At 25.1% G+C, this 21,485-nt stretch overlaps 4 protein-coding genes across 4 annotated transcripts; 2 read left to right on the top strand and 2 right to left on the bottom strand.

Annotated features, from left to right (window-relative positions):
* The first annotated feature begins 5,487 nt into the window (after positions 1 to 5,487).
* Positions 5,488 to 8,751, top strand: LOC126902363 (uncharacterized). The gene is made up of 6 exons (XM_050679540.1): positions 5,488 to 5,787; positions 6,456 to 6,964; positions 7,089 to 7,396; positions 7,457 to 7,645; positions 8,285 to 8,513; positions 8,573 to 8,751. The coding sequence occupies exons 1-6, from the start codon at positions 5,635 to 5,637 to the stop codon at positions 8,634 to 8,636; spliced, it is 1,452 nt and encodes a 483-aa protein (XP_050535497.1). The 5' UTR covers positions 5,488 to 5,634; the 3' UTR covers positions 8,637 to 8,751.
* A 2,217-nt stretch (positions 8,752 to 10,968) lies between these two features.
* LOC126901389 (NADH-ubiquinone oxidoreductase 75 kDa subunit, mitochondrial) lies at positions 10,969 to 15,792 on the bottom strand. Its single transcript, XM_050677804.1, has 13 exons — positions 15,540 to 15,792; positions 15,372 to 15,479; positions 15,076 to 15,299; positions 14,859 to 15,000; positions 14,581 to 14,802; positions 14,309 to 14,479; positions 14,073 to 14,238; positions 12,375 to 12,526; positions 12,125 to 12,304; positions 11,877 to 12,057; positions 11,637 to 11,812; positions 11,445 to 11,579; positions 10,969 to 11,380 (listed from the first exon to the last, which is right to left on the bottom strand). The coding sequence occupies exons 1-13, from the start codon at positions 15,690 to 15,692 to the stop codon at positions 11,210 to 11,212; spliced, it is 2,181 nt and encodes a 726-aa protein (XP_050533761.1). The 5' UTR covers positions 15,693 to 15,792; the 3' UTR covers positions 10,969 to 11,209.
* Positions 15,793 to 17,924: 2,132 nt separating this feature from the next.
* Positions 17,925 to 19,114, bottom strand: LOC126901398 (E3 ubiquitin-protein ligase RNF181-like). Its single transcript, XM_050677813.1, has 3 exons — positions 18,698 to 19,114; positions 18,519 to 18,628; positions 17,925 to 18,261 (listed from the first exon to the last, which is right to left on the bottom strand). Exons 1-3 carry the CDS (start codon positions 18,900 to 18,902, stop codon positions 18,127 to 18,129), a joined length of 450 nt encoding a protein of 149 aa, XP_050533770.1. The 5' UTR covers positions 18,903 to 19,114; the 3' UTR covers positions 17,925 to 18,126.
* A 129-nt stretch (positions 19,115 to 19,243) lies between these two features.
* On the top strand, positions 19,244 to 21,105 carry LOC126901394 (peroxisomal biogenesis factor 19). Its single transcript, XM_050677810.1, has 3 exons — positions 19,244 to 19,472; positions 19,526 to 20,055; positions 20,116 to 21,105. The coding sequence occupies exons 2-3, from the start codon at positions 19,535 to 19,537 to the stop codon at positions 20,327 to 20,329; spliced, it is 735 nt and encodes a 244-aa protein (XP_050533767.1). The 5' UTR covers positions 19,244 to 19,472; positions 19,526 to 19,534; the 3' UTR covers positions 20,330 to 21,105.
* Positions 21,106 to 21,485: the final 380 nt, after the last annotated feature.

Raw genomic sequence — 21,485 nt, 5'->3', positions numbered from 1 at the left:
TTAATTAGGACGCTATCAAAATGCCAGGAAGGCTATAGCCTCCTGAACTATATTTGGATTTAACACTGGTTACAGTTACAGTGCTTGTGATCAATTTATTCCTCGATTTACTTTTTACAACATTTTTTTACTAAACACTCTTTCACATGTCCAGTAGACACTGAACGTATATTCTTGAAAAGTATTTGAATCATATTTGGTATATTTGTATACACAACGAATAAACTTAAAATATTCTTATAATAAACGAATATAATTGGTACATATTTTGTATATACGATACGTAAAACAATACACTTATAATTACTGTAAATGTCACACATAAATTTAGTTTATAGGTGTACGTTTAAGTTTCGTCCACATTTGGTTGAATTTTTACATATATTTTCCGGTAATATCTCGTATTTTGAGTATAAAATATAATAATATAATTGTAATAACGATATTCTATTTATCCGTTTATAACTTAACTTTACCACGTTAATTATAATTATATATTTCTTTATACAATATATTAGTATATTGTAAAATGGAATATTTAATAATTTTTTGAGAAATTAAGTAGCTAATTTCACAAAGAATGAATTTATTAATTTCATTTAAGGTTTAAATCTTCATTTCCTTTTTATACTTTATTATAATTTGTATTTTTTAGTAGATTTCAATATTATTTAACAATTTTTTACAATAATAATAATAATTTACGCCAAGTATGCTTGAGTACAGTTACGACTACTTATAGTTAGTCAAACTAAAAATTAAAATCTATACATAATGATTAATATTTTTATGAATTTTTACAAATTATTATTTAATATTATTATTATTTGAATCAATATACAAGCTGATTGAGTGACTATGCCTCACACAATACCAGTAAAAATATAAATAATATTATATATATTTTTTCAAAATATATTAGTATCCTTGTTCTATGATTTTCAAATCATCTTTTGTTCTATCCCCTCTCTTCCATCTTGAAAATAGTAACATGTTTTTTAAATGGAAAAATATATATTTAACTAGCTTAAAAATAAGAAATTTTTGAACTAGTATTTTGGTTGTTATTAATACTTTGTTATAATAACTGGACAAGGAGCGCGATTCTGTTTTTATCTCTAGGCAATAATGAATTACCTCCTGCCTTAGTATTTAAGCGCTATTACCTTTTATGTCATAATATTTGGTTACAATTTTTGATAATATTTTTGGTCAGAAAAGCTCAATTATGGCCAGCAATATCAAATATTCATAAACATAAACAATTAATATAAATTATTTAACTAATTATATTTATTATTAAAAAAATATTCAGACTTAAAAAACTTATTGAAAACTATTTATTGTAAAGAAGGGTGAGGCAATTTGACACTATTAAACTTTAACTGAGTTCCTTAAAGAAAGTATTCATCATAAAATCATGAAATGTGTTAGCAATACTGTAAAATACAATACTATAAAAACTGATGTATTTTATGCTTTTAATTTAAAATGTTGAATATGAAAGTTAAATGATAGATTAGGTAATAAATAAATACAGATGGCTGTTTAACGATTGTCGTTGATCGGTGGATTAATATTGAAATGTACTCAAAATAATGGTTTTGTTTGATACAATAATAGTATAATATACTTAATGCAAGATAATACCAAATACTGTATTATTTTTGACTTTACTGCTTAATAACTCCTAGAAATTGAGTTTTGTTTATTGAAAATACATTGTATTAATTTTAATTTTATGTAAGTTTAAAGAAGACAGAACTTTTAGAGTATTTTATTATTATAAACTGAAAAGAAAAATAATTTGATTAAAATTGCATTATCAAAATAAGTATCCGCAATGCACATAACTCATTAATTATCAATAAATATTTCACAACGATCCGTTCATTTTTCAAAAAGTTATTTCAATATAAAAATATGATTTATCGCAGTCTAAGAATGCGTAAATTATTTTTAAAAAAATTGCTGCTAAATGTTAATTGTAGTATTCTTATATGTAGTATATAGTATCAAAAGTTATAAACGTTGACAGTTAGATCTATTCCACGATATTCATATACATATACATACATATATGTGCCAAAATTGTAGTGGTAGAAGGGTACGGAAGGATGAAATTCCTCTACTTTTTAAATTTATTTATGCTTTCATCTCTCCAATTAATTTTTCAAAATAATATATCATCCTTGATATTGTGCAATGTGAAATAAGCTTATCGATTTATATTGATTAAACACTCTAATTTTATAAATAATACATAAAACTACCATAAAATCTTTTATATATAATTTTTTTTCTGCAAAACCTAATTGCGTTTGCTCCCTTTCCTAAAAAATACTAAACATGTATATGACATAATATATATTTTTTTAATTTTTCGAAAAGTTAATTCGTTAAATGAGGTGAATAAGTTCCTTTTTATAGTGCCTATAGAGAGGCTTCCGATCATTCACCTTTCAATGCTGGATCTATTGAGGGAATAATAGAACCAAATACTTAAAAATAAGTTTGCCACCCCATGAAAAATTTTGCGAACGCCCTTATTATAAATATTTCTTCTATTCCTATTTATTAATTTTTTATTATTAACATTATTCATTTTATAAATTTATCATTTTGTTCTGTCAGATCCAAAATTAAATTATGAATAACGTAATTTAAAAAGTTTATAATATACTTCATTTTATTAATAAACCATTATTAAATTACGATAACAACTAAAAAGTGTAATCTGTATTTCAGCTGTGTAATTAAGATAATTATTTTGTATTCATACACTTAAAATAGCTGCTACTTTTGTTAACAGTGATCAACTGTGTCTTATTTTTGTGCTCGCTTAATTAAAAATGTATTTTGTTCAATAGTTTCACATATTTATTTGTAATAACGAAAACAGTAATGTCATAATTAATTTAATTATTGTCTTATTATTCATATTTCTGAGTGAACACTTTCGTTTATGAATATTTTACTTTTAAGAGAATTTAACTGTTCAAATAAATTATAAAAAATATTTTTCATGATTAATCATATCATTTGGAAAAAATATAAAATAATTTTGCGTTGTTATTAAAAATTAGGTTTCATTTATTTTTACTATTAATCATAAATATTTTTATTGACTATCTCCTTAACAATTTTGCTATAAATACCAAAAATATTGTTTTTCTCTTCTATAACTCTACTATAAATAAATAGACCACAAAGTTGAGGTTACTTCAGGAACATTAATAGTAAACCTGACTGCACAAGAGGGGTCGAGGGGAGACAATCACTCGAAATAAATGTATCCCTCTCTCGCCCCTGAGTATTTTGGTTTTGGCAGTAATAGTGATTAAAATCACTATCAAAAAAACGTTCAATGCAAATCTTTAGATAGTTTTAAAAAATTGGTGAATTATTCCAAAAGCTACATGTTCTGCTAATTCTTTATTATTATTCTGATTAAGATAAAGTATGTCGAATGAAAAAGGGATTATTAAAAAATATCATTTCTCATAAAAAAATTGTGTTGATCCATACACTTTTCAATATGTCATAGCATTATAAAGTTAAAAATGTAAAAAATAAAATCGAGAATTTTCACACAATAATAGCATTCGGTAGCCATTTTCACCGTGAAGATAAAATAAAGTCCGAAATTTTTTTTTCGCATAATAAAGTAAATTACATTAGCTTTAATTTAAAATATATATAAAAGTGTCAGACTTTCCGGAACACTTTCAAAATTTAAATTGAAAAAGTTAAATTTTGTGAAAAAGTTGTCATTTTAAATCCCCCCTGTGGGCGGCAAAGCGTCAAATTTATAAAAAAAAATATATCAAATGATATGTAAAGACATTATGCATCTATAAAAAGAAAAGTTATATTGATTTGTTCATTTTTAAAAAAGTTATGGCAGTTTTTAGTAAAAAAAAATTTTATTGATCATACTTTTATTTACAACTGGAAATATTAACTTAACTTTTGCTATCGTAAAGATTTCATGATGGACCCTATAAAATATCTTTTAATTTAATGTTATTAAATTACAATTTGATATGAATTTGAAATATATTTTTTACAGAAAATTACAAATAATAATAATGTTACACCTATAATAAATAATACGATTTATGATAAAAAACCAGCACAGTGGGGTGGCGGCATAGTGGGGTCGTGGCATAGTTGGGTCCAGTATAGATGATATCTGACAGTGATTAAAATCACTATCATAAAAAACGCTTCAATGTAAATCTGTAGATAGTGTTTAATTTTAAAAAAAATTTGTCAAAAAAGTAGATCCAGTGAGAGCTGAGAAAATAAATGATAGCTACAAAAAAAAACCACATAGTATAATAACATTAATATGAATTTCTTCTCACGAGAGGAGACTACAGTAATGGGATCCTTGATATATTCATTGAAGTTATTGAATCTAAATGAGATAAAAATCAAATGAGTTCAAAATTTTTTTCTAACTCAAAAAGAATTAAGAAAAAATTCAGTGCCACAGGCGTGAAAGACCCAAGTGTTACCATCTCAGAAACTGTACGTCGCATTTGTCACTTAATAAAAATGGAAATTTAGCTAGTTCAAATTCGCATCGAAGCTAAGAAGAAGTTTTTTGGACAAACACCACCGATTATAGCTCTCTAATTGTGAGGCTCCAAAATTCAATTATCACCTCTGATTTAGATCTTATATTATAATTTAAACAAAAAATATGAAATATGCCGTTAATTTATGCCCTTCCATAACTTTAATTTTAGGGACCATGTATTATATTAAATACGGACCCTTAAAAAAAATATATTTAATTGATATTTCTTAGATAGAAAATATGTTAATATAAATTTTTAAATTTAAATATTTAAATCAATGTTAAAGTGATTAACCTAATCACTATTATTGTATGAATATATAATGCAACAGTTGGTCATAGATTCAGGAGAGTTGGGCAAGCAATTGCATTTCTTGGTTTTTATTACCCATGATAATGTATTTTCTTCCAAATGTGTTAATTATTTAAAAATTAAAAACAACCACTAATGAATAATTTCAAATATGAAATCGTCCAAAAGTTTAAAAAAAATTGAAATGACCCCCTCAGAAGTATGACTAGGATTAAAACTTAGGACAGATCGGTTATGATAATTATAATTTGAACATTTAGTACCGGAGCTCAGCCTCTTTAGGCGTTTTTTTTTGTCGGTATTTGAAAATAAAACATTTTCTGGGTCCTTTGCCTAAAACTTGCTAGTTAGCTCTGAAAACAGAGTAAGCCTGGGTCTACCCACTGGATGTCCTGTATAAATTCACGACAATGAATTACATCTCTGTTTAATAAATTTATATTAAATATTCGTGCAAAAGAATATTTAAACATTCTAATTGTGTTTTCTAAATTATTACAAAATAAAACTGAAGAATAAAATATCTACAATTTTCCATGGAAGAAAAAATGTAGTTCTATGACGTTGAGCAGCGCTAAAATTAAATCAATACTTTAACCTACGGCTACTCCGCAGTCTTCAATTTTCATAACAAATGTTTTACGACCTGTATGTTGGTATTTACACCTGACAGTTGTTTATTTTAGAATATTAATTATTATGTCCCGACATTAATAATGATTTATGTGTATAAATGGAATCGGAAAATAACGATGGTGGTCTTTTTGACTTGGACATGGTTCGATCATTACACAAAACAGTAATAGCTTTAAGAACAGCTCTTGCACATTCTAAGGCAGAACTTGAATTAGTTAAGAAATCGTGTCTCACAATGAGCGATAAAAAGGTATAAAAATTTCTTTTCTTTTTATATTTATAAGTCAATATTTTTAAGTTATTTTTAGTATTACATATTAAAATTGTAATTATACATTTTTATAACTTTTATTTGATAAATGTATAATTCATATATTTATGTTTATTAATTTAGTAGTATATATATAATTATTACAAAAGGAAACCATTGTATAAAATATTTAACTAAAAATTCATCAGTGTAATGTTGGTGTTAACTAACCTTGGACCAAAACTATAAAAAAATGTATTCTTCCTACTATATTATAATAATTTAAATAGTTATGAATTTAATTTTGAAAAGGGTGTAGTTTTAGTGGTATACCATTTATCAAGACTGAATCCATCATCCAGTTTTTTTTTGTTCTATTCATATTGATTATTTTTGTTTCTATGTAGACCTAATCCAGTCAAAATAAAGTAAGAATGTATTCAACCTTTATTATAAATGTAATTATAAATTATCTTCATGTTATATAATTGTAACTTATAAATATTTTTTTTTTTTTTTTTAATAAAAAAAAATTTATTATTTTAATATCATTTGTATGCTTGCTATACATTTTGAAGGAGGAATACCTAGAAAATTCAAATACTTGCTTATTTCTCTGCATTAATAACAAATTTTATTAATTTTCAATAAATGTATTAAAAATTTAGGTCACTAACCAAACATCTGAAGAAACTGATGAAATTGAATTAATATTCACAACAGATGATGCTACAAATGTATCTCTTCATGAAGATCTTGTTTCTATTGATAATGTAATTGAAACTGACATATCAAAATGTGGAGCTAACTCTAAAGAATTCAAAAACTCAAAATTTCTCAGTCCTCTAAGACCCATTTTAAAAGACATTACTCTCAAAACACAAGAGGTTGAAGCTCAAACAGATATTACAGCTCTACCATTACAATGGCGTTCCGAAGGTTTTTTAATCAATCAAAAAAATGTCTCTCCTAATACAACTTTACCATCAAAATTTATAGCACCAGTTGATAAAAATACACGTAAACAATGTCTTCGAGTTTCAAAAAAAACTACAGAATCAAGAAGGGTGATGTTATCTGATATCAACTTTACTAGTATGGTACCAGAGCTTTCAAGAAGTGTAGATCATTTATGTAAACAATCGGGACAATTAAGCCGAGAACCTTCTAGGTCAAAGTAAGTATTATATTACTTTTTTAAATTTGTATGAAAACTTAAAAAAAAAATTTTTTGTAGAATAAACTCAAAGTTGCTTTTTAATTACATTTATTTGTTAATATTTCATTTTTTTTTTTTTCAGATTTCTTAAAAGTCCTGGATACTTTTCAATAGGTTCATCATCTTCAAAATATGATTTTGGATCTGTATTTTCAGTGCATTCTTCGTGCTATCGATGTCAGGTAAGGCCATCTGTTATGTCTCTTGAAGCCCGGCATAATTATGGGCCGTGGTCTTCTGTACCATCTTCCCCTACAAAATATAGAAGGTCTGCTAGTGTTCCATGTGAACCAAGTAATTCATTACAAGATGTAAAATATTCATCTTCAGCAACATTAAAAGCAGAAGATGAAGTTCCAAGAAAAATTAAAAATAAAGTATCATTTAGAGGTAAAATGCTCTTAATGGCTCTATTATAGTATTGAATTTAAAAAGTTAATAATTGCTTAGAATCAAGAAAAGTGCGAATGTCAATGCCAGATTTAAGAAAAGTAGAAGAAGATTCGACTGATTCACTAATTGAAGAATCTGAATGTGTTGTGCGTAATGCTATTGATAGTCTAATTTCTGGATATCATGTAGACAAGAAAGGAAGCAAAAAACATAGGAGGTATTCTGAGCCATATCACAGTAATATAGGTAAGAGTTTATGAAGTTGATGAAAAAAAAGAAATTTTTTTCTTATTTCTTACTATTAAAAATAAATTACAATTACTAAAACAATACAATTATTTCCCACATTGATTTGCCAAAGGTACATAGTGTAAAATTATCATCTATAAATAGGAAATCTTTTTAAATTACCTAAATACATATATTTAGGTAATTTAATGTAATGATATATTAGATAATTTTTTTCTACCATTAGGTTAGCGTTTACTATGTACTTTTCAATTAGTTTAAAATATTTTTGGGAAATTGTAATTTCAATTGTCTTAGTAAATATCATTAGTTTAAAGAAAAAAACCTCAAGTCAATTCAATTAATTTTTTAGAAGAGCACTTTAAAATTTTGAAAAGAAATACATATTAAAAAGAACGATTAGTTATTTAATCATAAACTAGTCATTTAACTATAAAATGTTAAATCATAAGTTGAATAGTTTTTCAATATTTTTTTTTAAGCTTAAACTATATAATATATAGTTCAAGCTTCATAATACTTTCAAACATATGAATGAAGGTATTATTAGATAGTTTATGCGTATTATCTAACTTTCTCATTTTTTAAATTTTGCTTAATGTCATACTATTTTGTTTATATTGTATAATTGTATAGAATGCTGCTCTATACCCATAACTGGAAAGCCTTACTTGCCAAAGTCCATATATGATATCCAACCAAATGCATATGTCAAAGTAATTACTAGTTTCGGTAGGGTTGTTGGTGCAAGAGTTCGTTACATAGGTTGTATTGCTGCAATGACAGAACCTTATATTGGTGTACAATTTGATAGAAAAATTGGAGATTCAGATGGAATGTATAATGGAATAAAATATTTTGAATGGCAAGTGTAATGAAATATTTATATGTTTAAAAAAATTTAACTTGAATTTTATTTTCCAGTGGAATAAATAATGGACAGTTTATACCATTTCAAAAAATTGTTTTAGCATGGAGAGATATGTAAATGAAATATTTGTAATACAATTATAATTATTAGACAAATTTTATTATTAATCAAATTGTACTTGGGTTTTGTTGTAAACTATAATCAAAATAAAATATATACACGGTGTGATTGATATAGTAATTTTCTTTTTAACATAGAAAAACTTAGGTTGAAGTATTAATTTAATATTTATTAAAACATAACATTTTTAATGAACTTACCCTTAGTACTTAGGGTTAGTACTTAACACAGGCTAATCACTTAGTAAGGGTATTTATATTTATTCAAAATTTAGATAGCTTTTCAGTTAAAAATAATATTGACTTAGTTCAAAAATTATCTGGTTTTACAATTCAAAATAATGACAGATTAATTTCTTTTGACATAGTAGCCTTATTTCCTAGTATTTTGATAAATATTATAATAATATAATGGACAGGATAAAATTAATGAGCTTATTAATTTAACAAAGTCATGTATGGGTCAAAATGTTTTTCAGTGTCAAAATAAATTTTATGAGCAAACTGAGAGCACAGCAATGGAAAATCCATTATCACCATTTTTAGTAGAACTTCATGAGTAGGTTCGAAACAAATTTAAAATACACTTATGGTGATTTTTCAAAAATTTGGGTTAGGTATATAGATGATATTTTTGCAGTAATAAATAAACATTTTAATATGAAGGATATACAACATTTAAATTCTTTTTCCCTTCGGTTAAATTCATATATGAACAGGAAGTAGATGGAAAATTGTCTTTTTTGGATTTATTAGTTAAAAGAGCAGAGGGAGAACCAAATTTTGAAATTTATCGAAAAAACATGCACACGTTCAGGCACATTCCGAACAAATCGAATCACAGCTGGTAACACAAATTGGCAGCTTTTGATAGTATGGTTTACAGATTAATTTCGATGAATAAAATAGATGTTGATAAATAACTAGGGGTTATAAGAGAAATAGCTAGATTTAAAAGGTATAACGAAAACATTTCAAAATTAGTCCAAACACAAAAGTGGAATAAAGAAAGGAGGGCATTTACTAGCATGGGGGAACATAAATTAATTAATTTATTAATTTAATTAGATCACCCATTTTATATTATCTGGGCATCTCAAATAGACTAAATAGAATTTTTAAGAATTTTGGTTTTACTTTAGTAATATACATCTAAGTGTAATAATTTAAGAGATTTGTTGGGTAACCCTAAAGATAAGGTAGAAAAAGGGGGGAAATCAGGCATTTATAAAATATAATGTGAAATTTGTAATAAATGTAACGTAGGACAAACAAAAAGAAATATAGGGGTCAGGTTTAAAAAGCACTTAGGAAACATTAAAAATCAAGAAATTGAGAAATCTCCAGTAACTGAACATTTATTGACACATAATCACTCCATTAAAACCAAAAAACTAATTAAAAACGTAAATACTTACAAAGAACTTAATATAAGGAAGGCAATAGAAATGTTTAAAAATAACAACAATTTAATTAATTGAGATCTTGGCCCACTGAAAAATGCATTATTAAACTTGTGTAAACTGGCAAAATGTGATAATATTACTTAGTGATGACATCACTAGCGGTATATAAAAGAGTTTTTTCTAGTCGGGGTATCAGTATGTGTTTAGCGTTGAAATAGTAACATTATTTTCAAATACATATCCACGGTTTTCCAGTAATTTTTTGTGACTTTTTGAGTTTAACATTTTTTAGTTTTTAAATTAATAATATTTTTAATATAGTTTTAATTTTAATAATTAATTAACCACAATGATCAATTTTTATTATCTTTATTATTATTCAGGAAATTAAGAGGATTCTTCATAAAATTTAATTAATTGCTTATATTAGTAAAAACATTTTGCTGCTTTCCTAATTTATAATGTTTATAACTATGAAGAAATTTAATTTTCATAAATAATTTCTACTTATTTTAAATCAAAACAAACATTACAAAAAAATGTATTATTTGATAACTTAACAAGATTATAATAGTTAATATAATAATATAATAATACATATAACATTATATTAATATTATATAATCTTATACTGTTTATATTATTTGTGTTTAAAGTTGCACTAAGCTTAAATTCATATTTATAATATAATTACTTATAATTGAGGAACTAAGAATATTTTAAAAGTTTGAATTAGAGAAATAGTCGATCTAAAATTTTTTTCAATTTCACATAATAATCAAAATTTAAAAAAAAACACCTTTAAATAATAAATAATGGATATTAATGGATTTTTAATATTTTTCCCTAAAATAAAATAAATATTAAATAAAGTTTGAATATTATTTTATATGATCAATAATACAAATTTTAAAAAACTATCCATAAATTTCTCTAAATAAGTTTATTAGAAACATTTTTTTTTGTGTTTGCACTTGTTTCACAATAAAATATTAAATAAAAATAATTAACAAATATGCTGTAACTCTACTAAGAACTTTTACAGAATTCAAATATTAATATACTTATCTTGTTTAAAATTCAAATTTAAATTTTGTTTCTATAATCAAAAGTTGTAACATGTAGTGTCTTCAGCAATTCTTTGTACATTAAATTATAAAATTAATTAATTGCTAATACGATTTTCATAGTATTTAGATTCTTTTTGTTTTTTAACCGCTTGTACACATTTAGCCATGGTTGGTGAAGCTCGACTAATAGAATCAGTCATATAAAAATCTTCTAGTTCTATTTGTTTTAGTTTTAAAGGTGAATTAATACATTTTGATGCTAAATCCTGAAAAAAAAACATGAAAATTAATTCTACATTTTAAGAAATTAAAGAAAAATAAAATTGTTACTTTAGATAGATCACATGATTGTGCTAAGAAATTAGCTTGTTCTAAGTCATTGTATCTTGTCAAATTAGGACTGACATCAGTTAAACGGTCTCGTACTTCATTTAAAGTATCATAAGGTAACTTTGTACCGACAATCTAAAAATATTATTTTATATTAAAAATTTATTGAGTTATTTCTGTAACAATAAAAACCTCAGATATCGCTCTAATAATTTTCCAATCAGAACGTGCCATTCCTGGTGGTTGTACTGCCATTAATGTTTGTTGTGCACGACCTTCAGTATTAACATAAGTTGCCTGTTTTTCAGTGTAAGCAGCTCCTGGTAAAACTATATCAGCAATTGCTGCACCAGCATCACCATGATGACCTAATCAAAGTAAACATTTATTAAAACATTACTAAAAAAATTTTAAATGTTTGTTAATAATAACCTTGATAAATAATAGTTGTTCCAGAAGATTTACTTTTTATTACAGCCTCACTATCAGCACCTAAAAGATATAAAACTTTAGGAGTACCTACATTAAGGTTAGATTTATAGCCTAGATCCAATGCTGCTATTTGTCCTGCCACTTGTTGTAATACATTTAAAATTCGCCATCCTTTTTCAGCCTAAATATAAAATAAAAATATTTTAATTAAATTTAATTTTTTTTTTTATACTTATGCATAATCTTACACTTTTTTCTAATTCTTTAGCCAGTTTTTGAGCTTGAGCTAAAAGAACACTGCCTTGTTCCCCTTCAAACTGCTGTGCTCCTAAAATAATTACTGGACGTTTTGCTTTGGTTAATCTTGTGAAGAATGCATGTTTCTTATCTACCAATTCTTTGAGAGTAGAAGATGATTCTCCTAAATGCTAAAAAATGATAAATTAGTGAAAAGTATTCTTTAAGAGCTGATATTAAAATACCTTTATTAAAAATTACCTCATAATCATAAGACAAATCTACTTTAGGGCCTAGTAAGGCAACATCTAATTCATTGTGAACATATCCTTTACGGATACGTGTGTTAATTAAAGGTGCTTCATAACGTGGATTTGTACCAACTAAAAGTACTAGATCAGCTTGTTCCAATCCTAAATAAAATAAATAATATTTATTTTAAACCTTATACACAATCACACTAAATACATAATTTTTTTTTTCAGATCTTAAAAATCATGTTTATTTAGTTTGCAATATAATTTTGGTTTATTTTTTTTTAATCTAAAATGTTACAATAGCTTATATTATCTTTGATATTTCAATACTAATAAAACAGGATTTTATACTATTAAAACTCACTAAGTTTTTAAAAAATCTAAAAAATGACACCATTACTATATGAGAGCTAAATTTCAAAATTTTTAAGAATATAGACATCAACATATTTTAATCAACTTAATTAAACATATAGATGTGCTAAATTTCTGAATTCATTAAAATATTTTAGAAAACAAAAAAATTATTAATATTTATAACATAAGTCTGTTTTTTGGAAGACAAAAATTCCCCTTTTTATAATTGTTTAGTAAGAATATGCATTAATATAATTTTTTATATTTTGAATTTTGAAGAATTTCAAAATATCATATTTTAACACCTTTAGTATTAGAAAAAACCCAGCACAGTGGTGACGTGGCATAATTGGGTCAAGTATAATGATATCTGTCAGTGATTAAAATCACTATCATAAAAAACACTTTGATACAAATCTTTAGATAGTGTTTAATTTTCAAAAATTGGTGGACTATTCCAAAAGCTACATGATCACCTATTTCCTTATTTATATCCTGATTAAGATGAAGTATTTCAAATGAAAGATGTATATAAATACTACTTCTCATGAAAAAATTGTATTGATCCATACATTTTTCAATAAGTTATAGCATTATAAAGTTAAAAATGTAAAATATAAAATCGAGAATTTTCATACAAAAATAGCATTTGGTAACTATTTTCACCGTAAAGACAAAATGAAGTCCGAAATTTTTTTTTTAATGATAAAGTATATTACATTAGCTTTAATTTAAGATATATATAAAAGTGTCAGACTTTACGGAACACTTTCAAAAGTTAAGTTGAAAAAATTAATTTTTTGTGAAAAAGTTGTCATTTTGAATTTCTCCCCGTGGGCAGATAAATGGTCAAATTTGTAAAAAAAAGTATACCAAATGAAAGGTATAGACATGATGCATCTATAAAAACAATTATATTGATTTGTTCATTTTTGAAAAAGTTATAGCAGTTTTAAGTAAAAAAAATGTTTTCAATTTTTGACGGTAATGTCTTAGACTAGATACGATTTGTGATATTTTGACGTATCGTTGAAAGAAATCAATTCGGTGAAAGCTGAGAAAAAATGCTAACAGACACAAAAAAAACACATCATAGTAAAACCAATACCTTCTCAGCTTCGCATCGAAGCTAAAAATCATGTTAATACTTTTGTAAAGGTAATATTTTCATTTCATTTGAATATTAAAAAATATTTCATTTGAATTGAAAAGTTCAAGATATTATCAGTATTTTTTTAGTTATTTCCCTTAAATTTCAAGAATATCATAAATGTTTTTTTTAATTCATTTAATAAGATAATTTATATTAAAAATATGCTAAATAAAATTTCAATTATATACTTACCAGAAATACTTGTATTGAAAAGATATGATGATCTTAAATCTGTACTAGAACCACTAATAGGGAAAGGTTTTTCAGTATACAATTCTTCACTACCTAACCTATTAAGTAAATCTTTCAATGACACCATTGATTCAGCATCAGATAAGCTTCCAGCTACACCCACAATCTATAAATGATAATAATAATAATAACAATAGTATATATTCAGTAAAAACACCATTATATTAAATTTTTACATTTCCATTAGCTTTCATTAAAACTTTCGAAGCAGCAACTAAAGCATCTTCCCATTCAACGGATACTAAATTACCTTCATTGTTCTTTACCATAGGGGTTACAAGTCTTTGGCGTTTAAGACCATCATACGAGAAACGTGATTTATCTGATAACCACTCTTCGTTAATGTCCTGAAAAAATAAAAAATTTCAATAAAAATATTTTACATAATCTTTGTTTTTAAGCTTTGACACTTAATTAGAAAAAGTATAATTTTGCATGATATATTTACCTCATTAAGCCTTGGTAAAATCCTCATTACATCTCCTGCACGAGTAGATACAACAATATTACTTCCAAGTGCATCAAGAACATCAACACTATCAGTTTTCCGAGTTTCCCAGGGGCGTGCAGTAAAAGAGTACGGTTTACTAGTTAAGGCACCAACTGGGCATAAATCAATCACATTACCACTTAATTCAGATAAAAACATTTTTTCTATATAAGTTCCAACCTTGAAGAAAAAATTATATTATACAATGATGATAAATAATAATTAAATTCACATACTTGCATATCTGAGCCTCGGCCTGTAGTTCCCAAGTCATCAACACCAGCTACTTCAGAAGCAAAACGTATACATCTAGTACAATGTATACAACGGGTCATTATAGTTTTGACAAGAGGTCCAATATTTTTGTCTTCAACCGCTCTAAAATTCGATTACAAAAATATAACAAATGGAAACATGTGTGAGAAATATAATTATGCAATATTAAAATATTACCTTTTTCCGCTATAGTCAATATCAACAAAACGTGATCGATCACTACCAAATGCCATACTTTGATCTTGTAAATCACATTCACCTCCTTGGTCACAAATAGGACAATCTAATGGATGATTCATCAAGAGAAATTCCATTACTCCTTCTCGAGCTTTACGTGTTAATTCTGAGTTAGTTTTAATTTTCCAACCATTCATCACGGGCATGGCACAAGCTGCTACAGGCTAAGTAATTAAATAAAAATTAATAGTTATTATTTAAAAATTAGCAAAATGTAAACTAATTAAAGATCTTACTTTTGCCGATCTTTCAACTTCAACTAAACACATTCTACAATTTCCTGCAACTGCTAAACGTTCATGATAACAAAATCGAGGTATTTCTACACCAGCAAGTGCAGCAGCCTAAAGTTTAAGTAATTCAATAATAGAAGAGTTGAAAATATTTGAAAAAATAATATATACTTGTAAAACTGTTGTACCGGGATCAACTTGAACTTTTTTGTCATCAATATACACCTCAAGTTTAGATGGCGGCGCATTAGAATATTGACGACATTGAGTTGTCGTTATAAAACGAGCACACGGTGCACTTTTTATTAATGTTGTACGAAACATATCTACTTTAAATGTAACAGTGTTAAACAAATTTCCGAAAATTGAATACTATAACTGTAACATACCCGCAATGAAACGATAAATCATTTATTGAAAAATATAAAAAACAAATCAAGTTCAAATGATAAGAACCATATGATTTGATACACGTTATCCATTCTATACACTGTTTAAGTTTAAAACCACAGTACAATTAAAATACTTATTTAGTGTACTAGCAATACCTGTCACTTTGATTAAAAAGAAAAGGATAGCTAAATTTTGTAGTAATAAGAATATAATTGTGAATCATTAGAACAATTAAGAACAAGATATACAAAATTAAATAAAGTCGGAATTTAACGAAGTATGGGCGAAGCATATTTTAAGATTAGTGTTGATTGAAATCTGACAGTGATTAAAACATCTTCATAAATTGCTTTGATTCATAATTTAAATAAAACATATCCACCGAAAATTAGTGTTCTATTTTAGAGGTCGATTCATAAAAGACAATTCATTGGAACGTCTTTCATTTTTTTATCGTATAGTACGTTAAATAAGTTTAAATATGATTTAATTTTGAATGATATGATTGTTCTATTGAGCAATAGAACAATAGCACTATGCATTACCAAAAAATTGTATCATTTTTGTCTTAAAGACCAGTAAAACCTGGAAATTTTTTAAAGTTTTCGGATCATTTTTCTTTTGTTGTCTTAAGTACAGTATTATAGTTTTAATTTTATGTAGTGTAAGGGCGTTTTAGAATATTATGTCACATTAAATAGAAATAAATTTTAATATAATTTTAAATTCTCCCCAATAATTAATATAATGATCAGACTTTCCAAAAAGGTATATTATTTGTAAGGTCTACTACTAATGGTACTACTTCCTAGTTAGATTTTACATAGCATAATTATTTTTTGAGTAGTACAAAAAAAATATATTTAATAAAATTGTTAATTAAATTAAAAATAAAATAAAAATGTGTTCAATGCAAATTTTTCTATCTCTAAATCAAAAAACGCGAATATATTAATATTTAAATTTTTCACGAACAATTTGTCAAGCTTAAATAAAAAGCTAACAATTACAGAAATTTTTTAGTTTAAATTGTACCTGCCTACAGGGGGGGATTCAAAATAGCATTTAATTTTACAAAACTCAACTTTTGAAATTGAAATACTATTAAAATAAAAAAAAATATTTCCCGGCGACCTATCTTACTATTTTTAATGGCCGTCAAAATTTAACAAAAAATGTAATTTTCGATTAAAAAATCAATATTGTTTTGGTACTTAAAACTGCCATAACTTTTTGAAAAATGAACGAACCAAAATAATTTTTTTTATATAAACACCTTACGTATTTCCTTTTTATTTGATATAAATTTTATGATAATCTGAACTTTTACCTACCAACATAGGGGGATTCAAAACTGCAACTTTTTTACAAAACTCAACTTTTGAAAATGTACCATAAGTATTACGTCCTTAAACAAATGTCAAATTAAAGCCTATGTTACATACTATAAATTAAAAAAAAAATTTGTGCCGACGACTTATCTTCTACGTGCAAACCGTAGTTAAAAAAACAAGCTATTTTTGTGTTCAAATTTTATTTTTGTTTGTTTATTTTAAAATACCAAATAAGAGTTTGACATAGTAATAAGTAAAAAAATAAAAATATAATTAATAACAAAAAATATTTAATAATAAATAAATTTAAATTTATTAAATATTTATTCATACAATACACTTATATATCATAAAACTTGTAATCAGGATATATATAAGAATAGGAGTTTATTTTACTTTTGGAATAATCCACCAATTTCTTAGAATTAAACAATACCTACAGATTTTCATTGAAGCGTTTCTTATGATAAAGATTTTAATCAGTGTCAGATATCAATTATACTTGTCCCAAGTTGGGACAAAAGTTGGTCATGGCATAATTGGGAGTCCCAACTATGCCACGACCCCACTGTGCAACCATTTTTTTTTAATAAATCTTTTTAAATTCTTTTTTATATGTATTATTATTCAAGATAATTTTAACATACCTCTTGATAGATAACAAAAGCTTTCCAATTCATATTTTTAATTATTAGAAGATTTAGGTTAAATAAAAATTTAAATATACTTAGTTGTAAATGGAAATTATAAACTCAATATAATTATATAAAATTTAAATATAAATAAATAAATATATATTTATATATATATATATATATATATAATAGTCTCTAATAAAATCACACCAAAAAAATTACAGGTAACAATATTTAAAAAATATTAAGATTCACAAATTATTAACATATTATATAAGTTATGATCATTTAATTTTATGTAATGAATTAAGAAATACCAATTAATTATTAAAACTATTGTAATAGAACATTTGGAGAGCAATTGACTGAATGAAGAATTAAAATCTAAAAATATCTTCATCCAAACATAGAGTCATGAAGCTGTGCAATATTATTTTCTCTTTCTCTTTGCTTCTTCATTTCTTCTTTATACTTTTCATACATTTCATCATCAGTTTTTAATTCTAATTTACATAAAGGACAAAAGTTGCTCTGAAATTAAATGCAGTTAGTAATTACTTGACAATTAAAAAATAAGGTTTTTTAAAACTTATGATAAAGAGCAAAGAAAATATAATTAAAATAATGGACTTGAAGCTAACATTTAATATTTTACTTTAAAATTAAAATATAGAAGTTATTAAAAATGTTGAGAATTTGTTGAAAAGTATTTTCATTTTTGATTATATATGCTTAATATTTATAGTTGATAAAAATTATTAATTATAACAATAGGTAAAAATTCATACTTTTTCAAGCCATTTTTTCAAACAAGTTTCATGAAATATGTGATCACAAGGCATAACAAGAGCTTTATGGAAAGTTTCATATTGGCATAAACATATTCTACATTGTTCTTCTATAATTAAATTATTTAAACTGTTAAATAAAATAATTTATTTTGAAATATGGGAATATTAATTTATACTAAGAATTTCATCATTTGATGGAGCTCTAAGTTTTTCAATTTCTGATTGAGAAGCAGGAGGTGTGCTTTGTGAATTGACAATATCACCATAACGTGATGGATCATAGTCAATAAGCATCTGATATGTTTCACGAGTTAAACGATCGATACGGGAAGCAGGCAATTCATCCTCTTCAACATTTAATTCATCAAAATAACTGGCCATATTCAACTTAATACTTAATTAAGCACAACTTATTAAAAAAAGTTTATATTTAAACTTATGACAATATAATTGTAGTTTTAATTAAAAATATCTAAAATGATCAACAACAAAAATATTAATTATACACGTAGTGACTAGGCAAAATTATATCACTTAATAAAAAAATTGAATAGTTTGTATATGATGCATTATTATTACTTTATGTAAATTGTAATTTTAGTAGATAGCAGGATAAAATGGACCTACGTTAATTCTTATCACAATGGAGATATTAATAAATTTAACAGCTGATATATCACTAATTTTGATACAATCATATCAATATTATTATATACGAGTATACGTTTATATTATCATTACCTAAGTGCGGTTTCACTCAAAGGCTACATTATCTAAGTAATAAAGCTATAGTTAAGTAAGCGCACACGTTTCACTTAGAATGTGTTAATTAATTTATTTATTTTAGAGTTCTAAAAAAAGTTTTCGTTAAAGAAAACAAAAAGGGGTTCTTGTTCAAACACTCTAGATTAAAGGTGATAATCATTAATCAAAAGTGAAATTTCTTAGCAGGTAAGTAATTATTATGGTTTTAAAAGTTTTACAATTAATATTTTAACTTGAAGCTTTAGAATATGTCGGAAAACCCAACCAATGGAAATAATCCGCAAAGTTCTTTGTCTGAACTGTTAGATGATGCCCTAAAAGACTTTGAAGAACCATCTCAGCCAACACCAGTAACAGATACAGAAGTACCAACTCAACAAAATCCCGATATTTTTTTGAAAGAAAGTCTTGAAGAAACTATGAAAAAATTCATGGATGGAGATCAAGCAGAATTAGCAGCTGGTCTACAAGAATTTATGATGGGCGATGCTGATTTTGATTTCCAATCAGTTATTCAAGATTCACTTAAGAGTCTTTCTGAAGCTAAAGAAAATTTGCCTGAAGGAAGTGATATGAGTTCTATGTTTGCAAATATGGGATTAGGCGATGATATTAATTTAGATGAAGACATGTTACCAATGATGATGCAACTTTTGCAACCATTATTTAGTAAAGATGTTTTATATCCTTCTATAAAAGATTTATGTGATAAATTTCCTCAGTGGTTAGAAGATAATAAATCTATTCAAGCAAAAGAAGATATTGATAGGTGAACTTATTATTTAAACAAAAAATGTTTGTTTTTAATATGTTATATTATCTATTTTAGATACTCAAAAATGTTTGAACTTATGAAAGAAGTTAGGGATCATTTAGAAACCCAAGGTGAAAATGATGATGAAGTCACAAAACTAAGAAAGTTTAAAGAATTAATGGAAATGCTCAAAAATATGCAAGAATGTGGTCAGCCACCTCAAGAACTACTTGGAGATGCTGGCGGACCCATTATGCCTGATAGTATGGCTCAATGTAGAATAATGTAGTTATAATTATTAAATCTAATTTGTTTTCAGTTAAATAAATTAAGACTGAGTTTCTTTTTTTAAGTTATAGAAGTTTTTATTTAAATAATAATTATAAAATTATTGATATATTTTTTTTTAATTATGTTATATTTTTGTTAAAAATTTAAACTCAATACATGATATTTGACATTTAATGTAAATTTTGTTTAAAAAAAAAATTAACTTGTATTCAAGTGTATTTTAAATAAATAATCTATTATTGAAATATGTATTACCAAATAAATGTTCGTAAAATTTATATCATTACAATATTATTAACTTGTTAAATCAAATTTTGTGACTGTGACATAGAAAATGGATATATTTAATATTTTTTATGAGTTATTTTCTCCAATATTTATTTTTAACTTGTAGTTTAAATGATAATTTATTTATTAAAAATAATATGAGGTGTTGCTACTTATTTGTAGAATTATGTTTATACATATTTGTTATGAATTTTACTTTGAGTCAACTCAAATGTTTAATTATAATCAAATATTTATACTACTTTTAGTATTTTTATTTATTACTTAAATTTAAACAGGGTTATTTTATATTAGTATAGATAATGTAGAAATTTAGGCTTAAAAACAATCATTGTTATTACTTATTTTTTATTATGGTGTACTGAATAAAGTTTTAAAATTATTTATATATTTTTTAATTTATATAATTGTTTAACATAAAAATTATATACTTATACATTTTAGCTTTAATGCGAAGCTGAGAATGTATTAATTTACCATGATGTATTTTTTTTTCTTTTTTTGTGTCTGTTGCCACTTTTTCTTGGCTCTAATCAGAACCGATTTCTTTCAATGATACATCAAATGATCACAAATCGTATCTAGTTGAAGACATTACTCTTAAAAGTTGAAAAAATTTCACTCGTTCCCCGTAAATGGGTGAAATTTCCAAAAAAATTACAATTTTAAAAATCAGTAATTTTTGATATTTTTTCTTAAAACTACCATAACTTTTTTAAAAAGGAACAAATCAAATAATTTTTTTTTATATTGAAACCTTAGATATTTTCCTTTTATTTGATATCATTTTTTTGAAAATCTAACACTTAACCTGCTCACAGGGGTGGATTTAAAATATCAAATTTTTTACAAAAACTAACTTTTTC

This window comes from Daktulosphaira vitifoliae, unplaced genomic scaffold (assembly GCF_025091365.1).
Source record: "Daktulosphaira vitifoliae isolate Bord-2020 unplaced genomic scaffold, ASM2509136v1 Scaffold_3, whole genome shotgun sequence".
In the NCBI taxonomy this organism is placed as follows: domain Eukaryota; kingdom Metazoa; phylum Arthropoda; class Insecta; order Hemiptera; family Phylloxeridae; genus Daktulosphaira; species Daktulosphaira vitifoliae.
Note: the sequence above shows the minus strand (reverse complement) of the source record. Positions and strands in the feature narration are given on the sequence as shown.

What these genes read in the sequence shown, in the direction of transcription:
- LOC126901398 (XM_050677813.1), bottom strand. Translation starts at nt 18,902, where the DNA reads ATGGCCAGTTATTTTGATGAATTAAATGTTGAAGAGGATGAATTGCCT. An exon ending in ATCAAATGATGAAATTCTTA is followed by an intron (nt 18,629 to 18,697) that starts GTATAAATTAAT and finishes ATTTAATTATAG; the next exon opens with AAGAACAATGTAGAATATGT. An exon ending in TGAAAAAATGGCTTGAAAAA is followed by an intron (nt 18,262 to 18,518) that starts GTATGAATTTTT and finishes ATTTAATTTCAG; the next exon opens with AGCAACTTTTGTCCTTTATG.
- LOC126901389 (XM_050677804.1), bottom strand. Translation starts at nt 15,692, where the DNA reads ATGTTTCGTACAACATTAATAAAAAGTGCACCGTGTGCTCGTTTTATA. An exon ending in TTTTACCAAGGCTTAATGAG is followed by an intron (nt 14,480 to 14,580) that starts GTAAATATATCA and finishes TTATTTTTTCAG; the next exon opens with GACATTAACGAAGAGTGGTT. An exon ending in AATCATGTGATCTATCTAAA is followed by an intron (nt 11,381 to 11,444) that starts GTAACAATTTTA and finishes TTTTTTTTTCAG; the next exon opens with GATTTAGCATCAAAATGTAT.
- LOC126901394 (XM_050677810.1), top strand. Translation starts at nt 19,535, where the DNA reads ATGTCGGAAAACCCAACCAATGGAAATAATCCGCAAAGTTCTTTGTCT. An exon ending in GCAAAAGAAGATATTGATAG is followed by an intron (nt 20,056 to 20,115) that starts GTGAACTTATTA and finishes TATCTATTTTAG; the next exon opens with ATACTCAAAAATGTTTGAAC.
- LOC126902363 (XM_050679540.1), top strand. Translation starts at nt 5,635, where the DNA reads ATGGAATCGGAAAATAACGATGGTGGTCTTTTTGACTTGGACATGGTT. An exon ending in CGAGAACCTTCTAGGTCAAA is followed by an intron (nt 6,965 to 7,088) that starts GTAAGTATTATA and finishes TTTTTTTTTCAG; the next exon opens with ATTTCTTAAAAGTCCTGGAT. An exon ending in AAATAAAGTATCATTTAGAG is followed by an intron (nt 7,397 to 7,456) that starts GTAAAATGCTCT and finishes ATAATTGCTTAG; the next exon opens with AATCAAGAAAAGTGCGAATG.